This window comes from Ranitomeya imitator, chromosome 1 (genome assembly GCF_032444005.1).
Source record: "Ranitomeya imitator isolate aRanImi1 chromosome 1, aRanImi1.pri, whole genome shotgun sequence".
NCBI classification, from domain to species: domain Eukaryota; kingdom Metazoa; phylum Chordata; class Amphibia; order Anura; family Dendrobatidae; genus Ranitomeya; species Ranitomeya imitator.
The window spans coordinates 371,295,897-371,315,151 of record NC_091282.1 but is presented as its reverse complement, the minus strand read 5'-3'; the positions used below and the strand labels follow the sequence as shown (position 1 = coordinate 371,315,151).

General features: G+C 42.6%; 1 protein-coding gene across 2 annotated transcripts in view; it reads left to right on the top strand.

Moving 5' to 3' along the window:
- SLC7A7 (solute carrier family 7 member 7) overlaps positions 1-19,255 on the top strand; it is a 62,799-nt gene that overhangs the window by 23,973 nt on the left and 19,571 nt on the right. For both annotated transcript variants that reach the window (XM_069761551.1, XM_069761545.1), the window contains exons 4-5: positions 17,771-17,915; positions 18,367-18,490. In XM_069761551.1, the coding sequence (XP_069617652.1) occupies positions 17,771-17,915; positions 18,367-18,490 (269 nt within the window). The remainder of the gene's footprint in view (positions 1-17,770; positions 17,916-18,366; positions 18,491-19,255) is intronic.

Here is a 19,255-nt window from a genome sequence, read left to right as displayed (position 1 = left end):
AGAGCTGGGTCTCTCAGCTGAAGTGGATTTTGTAATCTGATCCTCTATATAGACCCAGTCCTGACTTCAGCTAGTGTCAGTGATCAGTTCTACTGTCTGGCTTGGAGCTTGAAGGAGCGTAGTGTTGGGGTTGGAGGTTTATTTACAGAGATTGGTGTCTGCAGTTTTGGTTGCATGTTAAACCTGTTTTCCTTCCTAAGTTTATTCCTTCTCTTCCCTTCTCTGTGTTTCCTCTGTGGTTGTGTGAGCATTTGGTGAGTTTGAGACTTTTAGTTACCTTGTCTGTATACCCTGTTATTTGTTGTATTATTACACTGGTGCAGTCCACCTCCTTTGGGGGGAGAGGGGGCCCCCTGATAGGGCCTGCACAGGAGACAGGGATACTCTGGCGGCTCGGGCCTCCTAACCATCATAGGTACCCCCAAGATAAGGGAAATCCAGGGCCCCATTTAAGTGGTAGGGAAAGGTGCGGGTTCCAGTACGCCATCCTGCCCCTTTATCGCCGTTTACGGCGTGACAACATCACTGCAGACGTAATGCTGATTGACAGCTTGCTCCCTGCAGTTAAGCAGTGGGGAACAGGAAGTCAATCATCATGTCATCAGCAGAGATACCCATTCAACACAGCAGAGTATAAGAAAAGACACTGCTCATTCAATGTGACATCATCGGATGCAGGGAAATCACCGCTAGGAGCGTTCCTTGAGCAATTTCAGCCAGCATCAACTCTCTGTCTGATAGTTCTTATACCCAATTCAAAAATAATAAGACTCCCTTAGCACTTTCACGTCCAATGACGTATAGGTACGTCATAGGTTGTATCCGTGCACTCCATGCGGGCTGAGGCGCTGAGCCCGCATGTTTTCCGGAACATGTCTGCTGATGAAATCAGCTGACATGTGCCCCTAACAGCCGCAATTCAATTGATCTCTGACAGCGGCATTTAACCCTTTAAGCCCCGAGGGTGGTTTGCACGTTAATGACCAGGCCAATTTTTACAATTCTGACCACTGTCCCTTTATGAGGTTATAACTCTGGAAGGCTTCAACGGATCTTGGCGATTCTGACATTGTTTTCTCGTGACGTATTGTACTTCATGTTAGTGGTAAAATTTATTTGATATAACTTGCGTTTATTTGTGAAAAAAATGGAAATTTGGCGAAAATTTTGAAAATTTTGCAATTTTCCAACTTTGAATTTTTATACCCTTAAATCACAGAGATATGCCATGCAAAATACTTAATAAGTAACATTTCCCACATGTCTACTTTACATCAGCACAATTTTGGAACCAAAATTTTTTTTTGTTAGGGAGTTATAAGGGTTAAAAGTTGACCAGCAATTTCTCATTTTTGCAACACCATTTTTTTTTTAGGGACCACATCTCATTTGAAGTCATTTTGAGGGGTCTATATGATAGAAAATACCCAAGTGTGACACCATTCTAAAAACTGCACCCCTCAAGGTGCTCAAAACCACATTCAAGAAGTTTATTAACCCTTCAGGTGTTTTACAGGAATTTTTGTAATGTTTAAATAAAAATAAACATTTAACTTTTTTTCACACAAAATTTATTTCAGCTCCAATTTGTTTTATTTTACCAAGGGTAACAGGAGAAAATGGACCACAAAAGTTGTTGTACAATTTGTCCTGAGTACGTTGATACCCCATATGTGGGGATAAACCACTGTTTGGGCGCATGGCAGAGCTCGGAAGGAAAGGAGCGCCATTTGACTTTTCAATGCAAAATTGACTGGAATTGAGATGGGACGCCATGTTGCGTTTGGAGAGCCCCTGATGTGCCTAAACATTGAAACCCCCCACAAGTGACACCATTTTGGAAAGTAGACCCCTTAAGGAACTTATCTAGATGTGTGGTGAGCACTTTGACCCACCAAGTGCTTCATAGAAGTTTATAATGCAGAGCCGTAAAAATAAAAAATCATATTTTTTCACAAAAATGATTTTTCCCCCAATTTTTTATTTTCCCAAGGGTCAGAGAAGAAATTAGACCACAAAAGTTGTTGTGCAATTTGTCCTGAGTACGCTGATACCCCATATGTGGGTGTAAACCATTGTTTGGGCGCATGGCAGAGCTCGGAAGGGAAGGAGCGACATTTGACTTTTCAATGCAAAATTGACTGGAATTGAGATGGGACGCCATGTTGCGTTTGGAGAGCCCCTGATGTGCCTAAACATTGAAACCCCCCACAAGTGACACCATTTTGGAAAGTAGACCCCTTAAGGAACTTATCTAGATGTGTGGTGAGCACTTTGACCCACCAAGTGCTTCATAGAAGTTTATAATGCAGAGCCGTAAAAATAAAAAATCATATTTTTTCACAAAAATGATCTTTTTGCCCCCAATTTTTTATTTTCCCAAAGGTAAGAGAAGAAATTAGACCACAAAAGTTGTTGTGCAATTTGTCCTGAGTACGCTGATACCCCATATGTGGGTGTAAACCATTGTTTGGGCGCATGGCAGAGCTTGGAAGGGAAGGAGTGCCATTTGACTTTTCAATGCAAAATTGACTGGAATTGAGATGGGACGCCATGTTGCGTTTGGAGAGCCCCTGATGTGCCTAAACATTGAAACCACCCAAAAGTGACACCATTTTGGAAAGTAGACCCCCTAAGGAACTTATCTAGATGTGTTTTGAGAGCTTTGAGCCCCCAAGTGTTTCACTACAGTTTATAACGCAGAGCCGTGAAAATAAAATTCTTTTTTTTTCACAAAAATGATTTTTTAGTCCCCAGTTTTGTATTTTCACAAGGGTAACAGGATAAATTGGACCCCAAAAGTTGTTGTCCAATTTGTCCTGAGTACGCTGATACCCTATATGTGGGGGGGAAGCACTGTTTGGGCGCATGGCAGAGCTCGGAAGGGAAGGAGCGCCATTTGGAATACAGACTTAGATGGATTGGTCTGCAGGCGTCTCGTTGCATTTGCAGAGCCCCTGATGTACCCAAACAGTAGAAACCCCCCACAAGTGAACCCATATTGGAAACTAGACCCCCCAAGGAACTTATCTAGATGTGTTGTGAGAAGTTTGAACCCCCAAGTTTTTCACTACAGTTTATAACGCAGAGCCGTGAAAATAAAAAAAAAATTTTTTTCACAAAAATGATTTTTTAGCCCCCAGTTATGTATTTTCACAAGGGTAACAGGATAAATTGGACCCCAAAAGTTGTTGTCCAATTTGTCCTGAGTACGCTGATACCCCATATGTGGGGGGGAAGCACTGTTTGGGCGCATGGCAGAGCTCGGAAGGGGAGGAGCGCCATTTGGAATACAGACTTAGATGGATTGGTCTGCAGGCGTCACGTTGCATTTGCAGAGCCCCTGATGTACCCAAACAGTACAAACCCCCCACAAGTGACCCCATATTGGAAACTAGACCTCCCAAGGAACCTATCTAGATGTGTTGTGAGAACTTTGAACCCCCAAGTGTTTCACTGGAGTTTACAACGCAGAGCCGCAAAAATAAAAAAAATCTTATTTTTCCCACAAAAATGATTTTTAGCCCCCCACATTTTTATTTTCCCAAGGATAACAAGAGAACTTGGACCCCAAAAGTTGTTGTCTAATTTGTCCTGAGTACGCTGATACCCCATATGTTGGGGTAAACCCCTGTTTGGGCGCACCGGAGAGCTCGAGAAGGGAAGGAGCACTGTTTTACTTTTTCAACGCAGAATTGGCTGGAATTGAGATCGGACGCCATGTCGCGTTTGGAGAGCCCCTGATGTGCCTGAACAGTGGAAACTCCCCAATTCTCCCTGAAACCCTAACCCTAACACACCCCTAACCCTAATCCCAACGGTAACCCTAATCACACCCCTAACCCTGACACACCCCTAATTCTAATCCCAACCCTAATCCCAACCGTAAATATAATCCAAACCCTAACCCTAACTTTAGCCCCAACCCTAACCCTAACTTTAGCCCCAACCCTAACCCTAACTTTAGCTCCAACCCTAACCCCAACCCTAACCCTAGCCCTAACCCTAGCCCTAGCCCCAACCATAACCCCAACCCTAGCCCCAACCCTAGCCCCAACCCTAGCCCTAACCCTAGCCCTAACCCTAGCCCCAACCCCAACCCTAGCCCCAACCCTAGCCCCAACCCTAGCCCTAACCCTAGCCCTAACCCTAGCCCCAACCCTAACCCTAGCCCTAACCCTAACCCTAGCCCTGATGGGAAAATGGAAATAAATACATTTTTTTAATTTTATTATTTTTCCCTAACTAAGGGGGTGATGAAGGGGGGTTTGATTTACTTTTATAGCATTTTTTATATCGGATTATTATGATTGGCAGCCGTCACACACACTAAAATACGCTTTTTTTATAGCAAAATGTTTTTGCGTCTCCACATTTTGAGACCTATAATTTTTCCATATTTTGGTTCACAGAGTCATGTGAGGTCTTGTTTTTTGCGGGACGAGTTGACGTTTTTATTGGTAACATTTTTGGACACATGACAGTTTTTGATCACTTTTTATTCCGATTTTTGTGAGGCAGAATGACCAAAAACCAGCTATTCATGAATTTCTTTTGGGGGAGGCGTTTATACCGTTCCGCGTTTGGTAAAGTGGATGAAGCAGTTTTATTCGTCGGGTCAGTACGATTACAGCGATACCTCATTTATATCATTTTTTTATGTTTTGGCGCTTTTATACGATAAAAGCTATTTTATAGAAAAGATAATTATTTTGGCATCGCTTTATTCTCAGGACTATAACTTTTTTATTTTTTTGCTTATTATGCTTTGTGGCGGCTCGTTTTTTGCGGGACAAGATGACATTTTCAGCGGTATCATGGTTATTTATATCCGTCTTTTTGATTGCGTGTTATTCCACTCTTTGTTCGGCGGTATGATAATAAAGCGTTGTTTTTTGGCTCGTTTTTTTTTTTTTTTTTCTTACGGTGTTCACAGAAGGGGTTAACTAGTGGGACAGTTTTATAGGTCGGGTCGTTACGGACGCGGCGATACTAAACATGTGTACTTTTATTGTTTTTTGTTTTTTTTTAGATAAAGAAATGTATTTATGGGAATAATATTTTTTTTTAATTTATTTATTTATTTAGTAATTTTTTTAAATTTTTTTTTACACATGTGGAAATTTTTTTTTTAACTTTTTTACTTTGTCCCAGGGGGGGACATCACAGATCGCCGATCTTACAGTTTGCACAGCACTCTGTAAGATCGGCGATCTCATTCAGCGCTGCAGCGTTACCAAGTGCCTGCAGGCGACCCCGAAGTGCTCCCTGCAGGACCCGGATGCAGCCCCGCGGCCATTTTGGATCCAGGGACTGCAGGGAGAAGACGCTCGGTACACGGTAAGTACATCACCGTGTACCGATCGTCTCAGGGAAGCCCGCAGGGAGCCCCCTCCCTGCGCGATGCTTCCCTGTACCGCCGGCACATCGCGATCATGTTTGATCGCGGTGTGCCGGGGGTTAATGTGCCGGGAGTGGTCTGTGACCGCTCCTGGCACATAGTGCCGGATGTCAGCTGCGATAGTCAGCTGACACCCGGCTGCGATCGGCCGCGCTCCCCCCGTGAGCGCGGCCGATCGCATATGACGTACTATCCCGTCACTGGGAAATAAGTCCCAGGTCACCTGGATGGGATAGTACGTCATATGGGATTAAGGGGTTAACATGCTCGCTTCAGAAGCACATCATAAACCCCGCTAATCAGCGCCCGTGTCACATGACCACGGGTCACCTATGGGTTGTCATGACAACTTGGGGCCTGTGGCTGGCACTCATTGCAGATGAGCATTTTAGCTACTGAAGCACCGCTATGCGTAGCACAGGTGATCGGATGATCACAGCTTTTAGTCTTCTATGGAGACTGTTGAAGCAAGTGTTTAGTAAAAAAAATGTTTTTAAAAATCTAAAAAAAAAATAAAATGTAAAAGTTCAAATCACACCCCCCATTTGCCCCATTAAAAATAAAACAGTAATTAAAAAAATGCACATATTTGGTATCACTGTGTTCAGAATCACCCAATCTATCAAAATATAAAAAGAATTAATATGATCGGTAAATGGTATAACGATAAAAAAATCAAAACGCCAGAATTAAGTTTTTTGGTTGCTTCAACATTGCACGAAAATGCAATAATAGGCGATCAAAACATCATATCTACCCCAAAATGGTATCAATAAAGAAGTCAGCTTGGCACGGAAAAAAATAAGCCCTGACCCAGCTCCAGATTCCGAAAAATGGAGATGCTGCAGGTCTCGAATAATGGTGCCTTTTTTTGTTTGCAAAATTTGGATTTTTTTTTTCACTACTTAAAAAAACAGAACCTATACATATTTGGTATCTACGAACTCGTAATGACCTGGAGAATCATAATGGCAGGTCACTTTTAGCATTTGGTGAACATGGTAAAAAAAACAATTGGGGAATTGCACTTTTTTTTTTACAATTTCACAGCACTTTGAATTTTTTTCCTGTTTTCCAGTACACGATATGGTAAAACCAATTGTGTCATTCAAAAGTGCAACCAGTCCTGCAAAAATCAACCCCTCACATGGCCACATTGGCAAAAAATGAAAAAGTGATGTCTCTGGGAAGACAGGGACCAAAAAACAAAAATAGAAAAATGGAAAACCCCAAGGTCGTGAAGTGGTTAATGTATGTGGATAAAGCCGTGTTCACATTGCGTTGAACCCGTCCGTTAGATGGACTACGTTACACCACGGCTTAACGTGGTGTAACGCAGTCCGTTAACGCCGCCATTGAATCCAATGTCGGACGCATTGCTAGCGCACGCCCACAAGACGCGGGCTGCAGCATTTCCGGGTCAGTCACCACTAGCGCAGATAGAGCTAGCAGATGCTCTATCTGCGCTAGCGCGCTGCCATACCGGCACTTGCGTTAACAGCAGCCCGTTAACGTATGTGTTGAACGGGCTGCCGTTAACGCAATGTGAACCCGGCCTAAGGCTTCAATAAAATATTCTATACTGTGTATATGTAGTGAATCAGACCAGCAAAGTCCATGTCTTAAGAAATTACATGTTTGGATACCTAGGTTAATTCCATAAGTCACCAAATTTCCTTTGGTCTGAATGTGTTCTGACTGGCAGGAGCAGCAAAAAGGAGTAGACCACCAAGTGTAGAGTGATGGTGGGGGCAGGATGTTTTGTCACAACATGTGACTTAATAAAAGAGTTGCTACTTTAGAGCTATAAACACTAGTTCTTGACCAAGTTTGCACACCCTGCAGCAGGGATTTTGGCCCACTCCTCCAAACAGATCTTCTCCAGATCTTTCAGGTTTTGGGGCTATCGCTAGGCAACATTGAGTTTTAGCTTAATCCAAAAGTTTTCTATGGGGTTCAGGTGTGGAGACTGGCTAGTCCACTCCAGGACCTTGAAATGCTTCTTACGGACCAACTCCTTAGTTGCCCTGGCTGTGTGTAAGATGCTGTCACAACCCATCTTCAGCGATGTTACTGACGGAAGGAGTTTGTTGGCCAAAATCTTGCGATACATGACCCCATCCATCCTCCCTTCAATATGGCGCAGTCGTCCTGTCCCCTTTGCAGAAAAGCACCACCAAAGTATGATGTTTCCCGGTTGTGACCTTGTTCTTGGGTTTTTTGTGGCGTTCTTGGGGTCCTTTCTCCGCCTCCAAACACTGTGAGAGAAGTTGATATCAAAAAGTTCTATTTTCCTCTCATCAGAACACATGACTTTCTTCAAATGGGCCTGGAAATGTGATGGCATGAGCAGGTTGACCTTGCGTTCCCTGCAGGATATTAATCTATGACAGCGTAGTGCTACTTACGGTAATGTTTGATACTATGGTCCCAGCTCTTTTCAGGTCATTGACCAGGTTCTCCTGTGTGGTACTGAGCTGATACTTGACCTTTCTCAGAAATATCCTTACTCCACGAGGCGAGATTTTTCATGGAGCTCTAGACCTAGGAAGCTTGACAGTCATCTTATTTCTTCTGTGTTCTAATAATTGTTGACTTCTCACCAAGCTGTTTGCCTATTGTCTTGTATCCCATCCCAGCCTTGTGCAGGTCTACAATTTTGTCCCTGGTGTCCTTAGACATCTCTTTGGTCTGGGCCATGGTGGAGAGGTTGGAGTGTGATTAATTGTGTCAGCAGGTGTCTTTTATACAGGTAGCAAGTTCAAACAGGTGCAATTAATGAGTGCAGAGAAGGAGGGCTTCTTAAAGAAAAACTAACAGGTCTATGAGAGCCGGAATTATTGCTGATTGGTAGGTGATCGAATACTTATTTCATCCAATAAAATGCCATTTAATTATTTAAAAATTATACAATGTGATTTTCTGGATTTTATTTTTAGATTCTGTCTCTCACAGTTGAAGTGTTCCTACGCTAAAAATTATAGACCTCTTCATTCTTTGTAGGTGGGAAAAGTTGCATAATCGGCAGTGTATCAAATAATTATTTTCCCCGCTGTATAGTGGGGACCTTTTTCAGTTACTCAGATCTGATAACTGATACCAATAACATACTGTTTTTATAGAGATGATCAAGTTGTTGTAATTCAACAAACAACAAGTATATATTCTACTCACAAAAAGTTACAGATATTTGGCTTTCGGGTTTAATTTTTGGAAAACTGAAAAAGTTCACAATACGGTGCATTTTATCATGAAAGTAGGTCATTTAACCCCTTTCTGCCATCAGACGTACTATTGCGTCCATGGGGGGTGGGCCCTACTTCCCAAGGACGCAATAGTACGTCATATGCGATCGGCAGCGCTCACGGGGGGAGCGGCGCCGATCGCGGCCGGGTGTCAGCTGCCTATCGCAGCTGACATCCGGCACTATGTGCCAGGAGCGGTCACGGACCGCCCCCGGCACATTAACCCCCGGCACACCGCGATCAAAGATGATCGCGATGTGCCGGCGGTACAGGGAAGCACCGCGCAGGGAGGGGGCTCCCTGCGGGCTTCCCTGAGACCCCCGCAGCAACGCGATGTAATCGCGTTGCTGCGAGGGTCTTGCCGCCCTCCCTCCCTGCTCCAGGTCCCGGATCCAAGATGGCCGCGGATCCGGGTCCTGCAGGGAGGGAGGTGGCTTCACAGAGCCTGCTCAGAGCAGGCACTGTGAAGGCTGCAGCGCTGCATGTCAGATCAGTGATCTGACAGAGTGCTGTGCAAACTGTCAGATCACTGATCTGTGATGTCCCCCCCTGGGACAAAGTAAAAAAGTAAAAAAAAAAAATTCCAAATGTGTAAAAAAAATTAAAAAAAAATATTCCTAAATAATGAAAAAAAAAAAAAAATATTCCCATAAATACATTTCTTCATCTAAATAAAAAAAAAAAAAAACAATAAAAGTACACATATTTAGTATCGCCGCGTCCGTATCGACTCGCCCTATAACACTGGCACACTAGTTAACCCCTTCAGTAAACACCGTAAGAAAAAAAAAAAAAAAACGAGGCAAAAAACGACGCTTTATTATCATACCGCCGAACAAAAAGTGGAATAACACGTGATCAAAAAGACAGATATAAATAACCATGGTACCGCTGAAAGCGTCATCTTGTCCCGCAAAAAACGAGCCACCATACAGCATCATGAGCAAAAAAATGAAAAAGTTATAGTCCTGAGAATAAAGCGATGCCAAAATAATTATTTTTTCTATAAAATAGTTTTTATCGTATAAAAGCGCCAAAACATAAAAAAATGATATAAATGAGATGTCGCTGTAATCGTACTGACCCGAAGAATAAAACTGCTTTATCAATTTTACCAAACGCGGAACGGTATAAACGCCTCCCCCAAAAGAAATTCATGAATAGCTGGTTTTTGGTCCTTCTGTCTCACAAAAATCGGAATAAAAAGCGATCAAAAAATGTCACGTGCCCGAAAATGTTACCAATAAAAACGTCAACTCGTCGCGCAAAAAACAAGACCTCACATGACTGTGTGGACCAAAATATGGAAAAATTATAGCTCTCAAAATGTGGTAACGCAAAAAATATTTTTTGCAATAAAAAGCGTCTTTCAGTGTGTGACGGCTGCCAATCATAAAAATCCGCTAAAAAACCCGCTATAAAAGTAAATCAAACCCCCCTTCATCACCCCCTTAGTTAGGGAAAAATAAAAAAATGTATTTATTTCCATTTTCCCATTAGGGCTAGGGTTAGGGTTAGGGCTAGTGTTAGGGTTAGGGCTAGGGTTAGGGCTAGGGTTAGGGCTAGGGTTAGGGTTAGCGCTAGGGTTAGGGTTAGGGTTAGGGCTAGGGTTAGGGCTAGGGTTAGGGCTAGGGTTAGGGCTAGGGTTAGGGCTAGGGTTAGGGCTAGGGTTAGGGTTGGGGCTAGGGTTAGGGCTAGGGTTAGGGCTAGGGTTAGGGCTAGGGTTAGGGCTACAGTTAGGGTTGGGGCTAAAGTTACAGTTAGGGTTTAGATTACATTTACAGTTGGGAATAGGGTTGGGATTAGGGTTAGGGGTGTGTCAGGGTTAGAGGTGTGGTTAGGGTTACCGTTGGAATTAGGGTTAGGGGAGTGTTTGGATTAGGGTTTCAGTTATAATTGGGGGGTTTCCACTGTTTAGGCACATCAGGGGCTCTCCAAAAGCGACATGGCGTCCGATCTCAATTCCAGCCAATTCTGCGTTGAAAAAGTAAAACAGTGCTTCTTTCCTTCCGAGCTCACCCGTGTGCCCAAACAGGGGTTTACCCCAACATATGGGGTATCAGCGTACTCAGGACAAATAGGACAACAACTGTTGGGGTCCAATTTCTCCTGTTACCCTTGGGAAAATACAAAACTGGGGGCTAAAAAATAATTTTTGTGGGAAAAAAAAGATTTTTTATTTTTACGGCTCTGCGTTATAAACTGTAGTGAAACACTTGGGGTTCAAAGTTCTCACAACACATCTAGATAAGTTCCCGGGGGGGTCTAGTTTCCAATATGGGGTCACTTGTGGGGGGTTTCTACTGTTTAGGTACATTAGGGGCTCTGCAAACGCAATGTGACGCCTGCAGACCATTCCATCTAAGTCTGCATTCAAATGGCACTCCTTCCCTTCCGAGCCCTCCCATGCGCCCAAACAGTGGTTTCCCCCCACATATGGGGTATCAGCGCACTCAGGACAAATTGGACAACACATTTTTGGGTCCAATTTCTCCTGTTACCCTCGGGAAAATACAAAACTGGGGGCTAAAAAATAATTTTTGTGGGAAAAAAATTTCGTTTTATTTTTACGGCTCTCCATTATAAACCTCTGTGAAGCCCTTGGTGGGTCAAAGCGCTCACCACACATCTAGATAAGTTCCTTAGGGGGTCTACTTTCCAAAATGGTGTCACTTGTGGGGGGTTTCTACTGTTTAGGTACATTAGGGGCTCTGCAAACGCAATGTGACGCCTGCAGACCATTCCATCTAAGTCTGCATTCAAATGGCACTCCTTCCCTTCCGAGCCCTCCCATGCGCCCAAACAGTGGTTTCCCCCCACATATGGGGTATCAGCGCACTCAGGACAAATTGGACAACACATTTTTGGGTCCAATTTCTCCTGTTACCCTCGGGAAAATACAAAACTGGGGGCTAAAAAATAATTTTTGTGGGAAAAAATTTTTGTTTTATTTTTACGGCTCTCCATTATAAACCTCTGTGAAGCCCTTGGTGGGTCAAAGCGCTCACCACACATCTAGATAAGTTCCTTAGGGGGTCTACTTTCCAAAATGGTGTCACTTGTGAGTGGTTTCTACTATTTAGGTACATTAGGGGCTCTGCAAACGCAACATGGCGTCTCATCTCAATTCCTGTCAATTTTGCATTGAAAAGTCAAACGGCGCTCCTTCCTTTCCGAGCTCTCCCATCCGCCCAAACAGTGGTTTACCCCCACATATGGGGTATCAGCGCACTCAGGACAAATTGTACAACAACTTTTGGGGTCCAATTTCTTCTCTTACCCTTGGAAAAATAAAAAATTGGGGGCGAAAAGATAATTTTTGTGAAAAAATATGATTTTTTTATTTTTACGGTTCTGCATTATAAACTTCTGTGAAGCACTGGGTGGGTCAAAGTGCTCACCACACCTCTAGATAAGTTCCTTAGGGGGTCTACTTTCCAAAATGGTGTCACTTGTGGGGGGTTTCAATGTTTAGGCACATCAGTGGCTTTCCAAACGCAACATGGCATCCCATCTCAATTCCTGTCAATTTTGCATTGAAAAGTCAAACGGCGCTCCTTCCCTTCCGAGCTCTCCCATCCGCCCAAACAGTGGTTTACCCCCACATGTGGGATATCAGCTTACTCAGGACAAATTGTACAACAACTATTGGGGTCCAATTTCTTCTCTTACCCTTGGAAAAATAAAAAATTGGGGGCGAAAAGATAATTTTTGTGAAAAAATATGATTTTTTATTTTTACGGTTCTACATTATAAACTTCTGTGAAGCACTTGGTGGGTGAAAGAGCTCACCACACCTCTAGATAAGTTCCTTAGGGGGTCTACTTTCCAAAATGGTGTCACTTGTGGGGGGTTTCAATGTTTAGGCACATCAGGGGCTCTCCAAACGAAACATGGCGTCCCATCTCAATTCCAGTCAATTTTGCATTGAAAAGTCAAATGGCGCTCCTTCGCTTCCGAGCTGTGCCATGCGCCCAAACAGTGGTTTACCCCCACATGTGGGGTATTGGCGTACTCAGGACAAATTGTACAACAATGATTGCGGTCCATTTTCTCCTGTTACCCTTGGTAAAATAAAACAAATTGGAGCTGAATTAAATTTTTTGTGAAAAAAAGTTAAATGTTCATTTTTATTTAAACATTCAAAAAATTCCTGTGAAGCACCAGAAGGGTTAATAAACTTCTTGAATGTGGTTTTAAGCACCTTGAGGGGTGTAGTTTTTAGAATGGTGTCACACTTGGGTATTTTCTATCATATAGACCCCTCAAAATGACTTCAAATGAGATGTGGTCCCTAAAAAAAAATGGTGTTGTAGAAATGAGAAATTGCTGGTCAACTTTTCACCCTTATAACTCCCTAACAAAAAAAAATTTTGGTTCCAAAATTGTGCTGATGTAAAGTAGACATGTGGGAAATGTTACTTATTAAGTATTTTGTGTGACATATCTCTGTGATTTAATTGCATAAAAATTCAAAGTTGGAAAATTGCGAAATTTTCATAATTTTCGCCAAATTTCCGTTTTTTTCACAAATAAACGCAGGTACTATCAAAGAATTTTTACCATTGTCATGAAGTACAATATGTCACGAGAAAACAATGTCAGATTCACCGGGATCCGTTGAAGCGTTCCAGAGTTATAACCTCATAAAGGGACAGTGGTCAGAATTGTAAAAATTGGCCCGGTCATTAACGTGCAAACCACCCTTGGGGGTAAAGGGGTTAAGCATGCAATGGTGATTTCCTCACCTCAAAACAACTGAAAGCAGTTACACACTGAGCACATGTGACAGACATGGCAGAGTCTGGAGACGCCGTGGAGAGCGATCTGCTGCCTGCAACATCCTTGGCCGGTTTGGCAGGGGGTCAGTAATGGTGTGGGGTAGCATTTCTTTGGAGGGCCACACAGCCCTCCATGGGCTCGCCAGAGGTAGCCTGACTGTCATTAGGTACCGAAATGAGATCCTCAAACCCCTTGTGAGACCATATGCTGGTGCAGTTGGCCCTGGGTTCCTCCTAATGCAGGAAAATGACAGACCTCATGTGGCTGGAGTTTGTCAGCAGTTCCTGCAAGATGAAGGTATTGAAGCTATGGACTGGCCCGCCCGTTCCCCAGACCTGAATCCAATTGAACACATCTGGGACATCATGTCTCGCACCATCCACCAAGGTCATGTTGCACCACAGACTGTCCAGGAGTTGGCGGTTGCTTTAGTCCAGGTCTGGGAGGAGATCCCTCAGGAGACCATCTGCCACCTCATCAGGAGCATACCCAGGCATCCAGGCATTGTAGGAAGGTCATACAGGCACTTGGAAGCCACACACACTACTGAGCATCATTTCCTTGTCTTGAGGCATTTCCACGGAGGTTGGATCAGCCTGTAATTTGATTTTCCACTTTGATTTTGAGTATCATTCCAAATTCAGACCTCCATGGAATATTAATTTTGATTTAAGTTGATCATTTTTATGTTTAATTGTTCTCAACACATTCCACTATGTAATGAATAAAGATTTGCAACTGGAATATTTAATTCAGTGATATCTAGGATGTGGGATTTTAGTGCTCCCTTTATTTTTTTGAACAGTGTATATAATATTATATATACAACTCTGGCAAAAATTAAGAGACCACCACATTAAAACCCTGTCATGGGCAGCCCAATCTCCAGACCTGAACCCCATTGAAAACCTCTGGAATGTAATCAGGAGGATGAAGGATAGTCACAAGCCATAAACAAAGAAGAACTGCTTAAATTTTTGCTCCAGAAGCAGTGTGAAAGACTGGTGGAAAGCATGCCAAGACGCATGAAAGCTGTGATTAAAAATCATGGTTATTCCACAAAATATTGATTGCTGAACTTTTCCTGAGTTAAAACATTAGTATTGTTGTTTCTAAATGATTATGAACTTGCTTTCTTTGCATTATTTGAGGTCTGAAAGCACTGGGTTTTTTTTACATTTTGACCATTTTTCTTTGTCAGAAAAAAATTACAAAATTTATTGCTTGGAAATTCAGAGACATGTTGTCAGAAGTTTCTAGGCTAAAAGAGCAATTTACATTTTACTCAAAAATATACCTATAAAGAGAAAAATCAGACAAACTGAACATTTTGCAGGGGTCTCTCAATTTTTGCCCGAGCTGTATATACTATATGTATACAGTGGGTACGGAAAGTATTCAGACCCCTTTAAATTTTTCACTTTTTGTTTCATTGCAGCCATTTGGTAAATTCAAAAAAGTTCATTTTTTTCTCATTAATGTACACTCTGCACCCCATCTTGACTGAAAAAAACAGAAATGTAGTAATTTTTGCAAATTTATTAAAAAAGAAAAACTGAAATATCACATGGTCATAAGTATTCAGACCCTTTGCTCAGTATTGAGTAGAAGCACCCTTTTGAGCTAGTACAGCCATGAGTCTTCTTGGGAATGATGTTGTTCCTTGCAGATCCTCTCCAGTTCCATCAGGTTGGATGGTGAACGTTGGTGGACAGCCATTTTCTGGTCTCTCCAGAGATGCTCAATTGGGTTTAGGTCAGGGCTCTGGCTAGGCCAGTCAAGAATGGTCACAGAGTTGTTCTGAAGCCACTCCTTTGTTATTTTAGCTGTGTGCTTAAGGTCATTGTCTTGTTGGAAAGTGAACCTTCGGCCGAGTCTGAGGTCCAGAGCACTCTGGAAGAGGTTTGCATCCAGGATATCTCTGTACTTGGCTGCATTCATGTTTCCTTCAATGACAACCAGTCATCCTGTCCCTGCAGCTTAAAAACACCCCCATAGCATGGTGCTGCCACCACCATGTTTCACTATTGGGATTGCATTGGCTAGGTGATGAGCAGTGCCTGGTCTTCTCCACCCATACCACTTAGAATTATCACCAAAACGGTCTATCTTCATCTCATCAGACCACAGAATCTTATTTCTAATAGTCTGGGAGTCCTTCACTTGTTTTTTTTTAGCAAACTCTATGCAGGCTTTCATATGTCTTGCACTGAGGAGAGGCTTCCATCGGGCCACTCTGCCATAAAGGCCCAACGGTGGAGGGCTGCAGTGATAGTTGACTTTGTGGAACTTTCTTCCATCTCCCTACTGCATCTCTGGAGCTCAGCCACAGTGATCTTGGGGTTATTCTTTACCTCTCTCACCAAGGCTCTTCTCCCACGATTGCTCGGTTTGGCTAGATGGCCAGGACTTCTGATTATCCCAAACTTTTTCCAATTAAGGATTATGGAGGCCACTGTGCTCTTAGGAACCTTGACTACTGCAGAAATTATGTTGTAACCTTGGCCAGATCTGTGCCTTGCCACAATTCTGTCTCTGAGCTCCTTGGCCAGTTAATTTGACCTCATGATTCTCATTTGGTCTGACATGCACTGTGATCTGTGAGGTCTTATGTAGACAGGTGTGTGCCTTTCCAAATCAAGTCCTATCAGTTTAATTAAACACAGCTGCCCTCCAATGAAGGAGTAGAACCATCTCAAGGAGGTTGACAAGAAAATGGACAGCATGTGACTTAAATATGACTGTCTGAGTAAAGGGTCTGAATACTAATGACCATGTGATATTTCAGTTTTTCTTTTTTTTTAACTAAATTTGTAAAAATTACTACATTTCTGTTTTTTTTCAGTCAAGATATTGTGTAGAGCAGGGGTGTCAAACTGCATTCCTCGAGGGCCGCAAACAGGTCATGTTTTCAGGATTTCCTTGTATTGCACAGGTGATAATTTAATCACCTGCACAGAATGATTCCAGCACATTGTGTAATGCAAAGGAAATCTTGAAAACACGCATGGTCTGAGGCCCTCGAGGAATGCAGTTTGACACCCCTGGTGTAGAGTGTAAATTAATGAGAAAAAAAATGAACTTTTTGAATTTAACAAATGGCTGCAATGAAACAAAGAGTGGAAAATTTAAAGGGGTCTGAATACTTTCCTTACCCACTGTGTATATATATATATACAGTGTAAGCAGGCTATCGATTACCTAGTGGAAAAGCAAAATACTTGTTCGTTGGGTAAAATGATGGTTCTTCATTATCGACAGTGCATAATCCAGTGTAAACAGGACATGTGCTGCTGAGAACTACGACAGCCCATGAGCACTCATTGATCTATTACTGATCATTCTGTGTGTATATTAAATATGGTCTGTCAGTAATCAGGCTATTAAACAACTGGTGGTCAGCAAACAAGTTGGTGATTGACGGTCATTTCGAGCCAGCAAAGGTCTGGTTTGTGTTGTTTCGTCTATTGTTATTCATGACCATCTGCTAAACCAAGTGATAACAGATGACAGAGGAGAGGATGCAGCAGGAATAGGGTCAGATGAACACTTTTACCTTCATTTACATGATAAAACAATACACAGCTGTAGTATTGTCCTAGGCTGGCATTGTTTTAGGGTGAAAACACATTCCTTGCCCCTTTTCTGCTGTTTAACCATCTGTGTTAGGGATGACAGCAAAGGTGAGTGCGAGCTAAAAGTGGGATGAATGCTGACCCAAAATTGTGTATAGCCCTGCAGTATCTGTACCCATTTATATCATCATGCAAATACCATTGTGATCGTCAGGGAATAAGATAAATGTGGAACATCGGGGACCGAATTGAGCCATATATTACAAAGCATGTGTGGCTAGATGTAATGATGGAGGGGGCACAATGCTATAGGCTCACTTTGTACTCAGAATTATTATTGTAGCATGAAAAGTCCCCAAATCTGTGCATACAGTGAGTCCATAGGAATGTGGCTTTATCTTATCAGCGTGCCGCTCATAGTCACATCATAACACATACTGCCTGCTGTAAGATTGCTATGGCTTCAGTGCTGCTTTTTCGTCACCAGAGTTAAAGTCTCCGAGACACAGATGTTTCCCTGAATTGAGGAATGGACTTTATTTCCTCAGGCTGAATGTTTACTGCAGAGAAAGACCAGCACAATGCCTTGGTATAGGAAATCTCTGCTATTGTTTTCTTTATACATACTGTGGTTGGCAGTGGTTGAGGAAATCCTTGTTTTATTCTGTATAAACTATTGTGATCAGCAGTGATATGGGAAATATTTGCCTTTTTAGCTTTATACATTACTATGGCTCCATTAACCCATAATTTATGTCTCTTATTAGGTCACACAGAGAATTTTGAGGATGCTTTTGCTGGTTCGTCCTATGACGTAGGGAACATTGCTCTCGCTTTGTATTCTGCGCTTTTTTCCTACTCTGGATGGGATACTCTCAACTTTGTGACAGAGGAAATTAAGAACCCAGAAAGGTAAAGTTTATAACAATCCAAGGATATGTAGAAACCAAGTGGCTTTAGGTAGAAGTAAATATGAGGAATAGAAGGAGGAAATCATTACTTTTCGATTGTGGAGGAAGAGGTAAAGATGCTATGAAGTGCACAATCTAGAACCAGTGTCTGATTGTCCACCTAATCGCATACACAGAATCTACATACATAATAACACTTTTATCTATGGGAATATTATGGAGCATTTAGGACAACTCATTGCACCGCCGCATAATTTGGGTTTCATATACGGTTGATTAAAGTGTGAAACCCCATAGAGCTGGATGACAATTGCATTGACTACATCTTCCAACGACTATAGCTGTAGCAAAGATAGTTTATAGTAAAAGTCCTGATGACGTTTCATCAGACACAAAGTTTCTCTTATATCGTGACAGGTGACACCTCATCATTTTACGCATGTTTTCCACAGGAACCTTCCCCTTGCCATTGGGATCTCCATGCCAATTGTAACTGTCATTTACATACTGACTAATGTGGCATATTACACAGTCCTGGACATGCGATCCATACTGGGAAGTGATGCTGTTGCAGTGGTAAATACACACTATATACCATGTATGATGTCATGTAAATGTTATCTACTATATAAAGCTGAATGTGTGTGTGTGTGTATGTGTGTATGTCCGGGATTGGCATCTGCACCGTCGCAGCTACAGCCACAAAATTTTGCACAGTCACACGACAATTTTGCCCCTATCTACATAATGGGGAAAAAGTGAAAGGAAAAGTGTTGGAGGAGTCGCAGCTACAGCCACAAAATTTTGCACAGTCACACGTCTGGACCCCGAGAGCGTCATAGGCTATATTGTGAGGCGAAATTTTAACCCCGCGCGTTCCAATTCACCAAACAATTTTGCCCCTATCTACATAATGGGGAAAAAAGTGAAAGGAAAAGTGTTGGAAGCGTCGCAGCTACAGCAACAAAATTTTGCACAGTCACATGTCTGGACCCCGAGAGCGTCATAGGCTATGTTGTGAGGTGAAATATTAACCCCGCGCTTTCCAATTCACCAAACAATTTTGCCCCTATCTACATAATGGGGAAAAAAGTGAAAGGAAAAGTGTTGGAGGCGTCGCACCTACAGAAACAAAATTTTGCACAGTCACACGTCGGGACCCTGAGAGCGTCATAGGCTTCGTTGTGAGGTGAAATTTTAACCCCGCGCGTTCCAATTCACCAAACAATTTTGCCCCTATCTACATAATGGGGAAAAAGTGAAAGGAAAAGTGTTGGAAGCATCGCAGCTACAGCAACAAAATTTTGCACAGTCACACGTCTGGACCCCGAGAGCGTCATA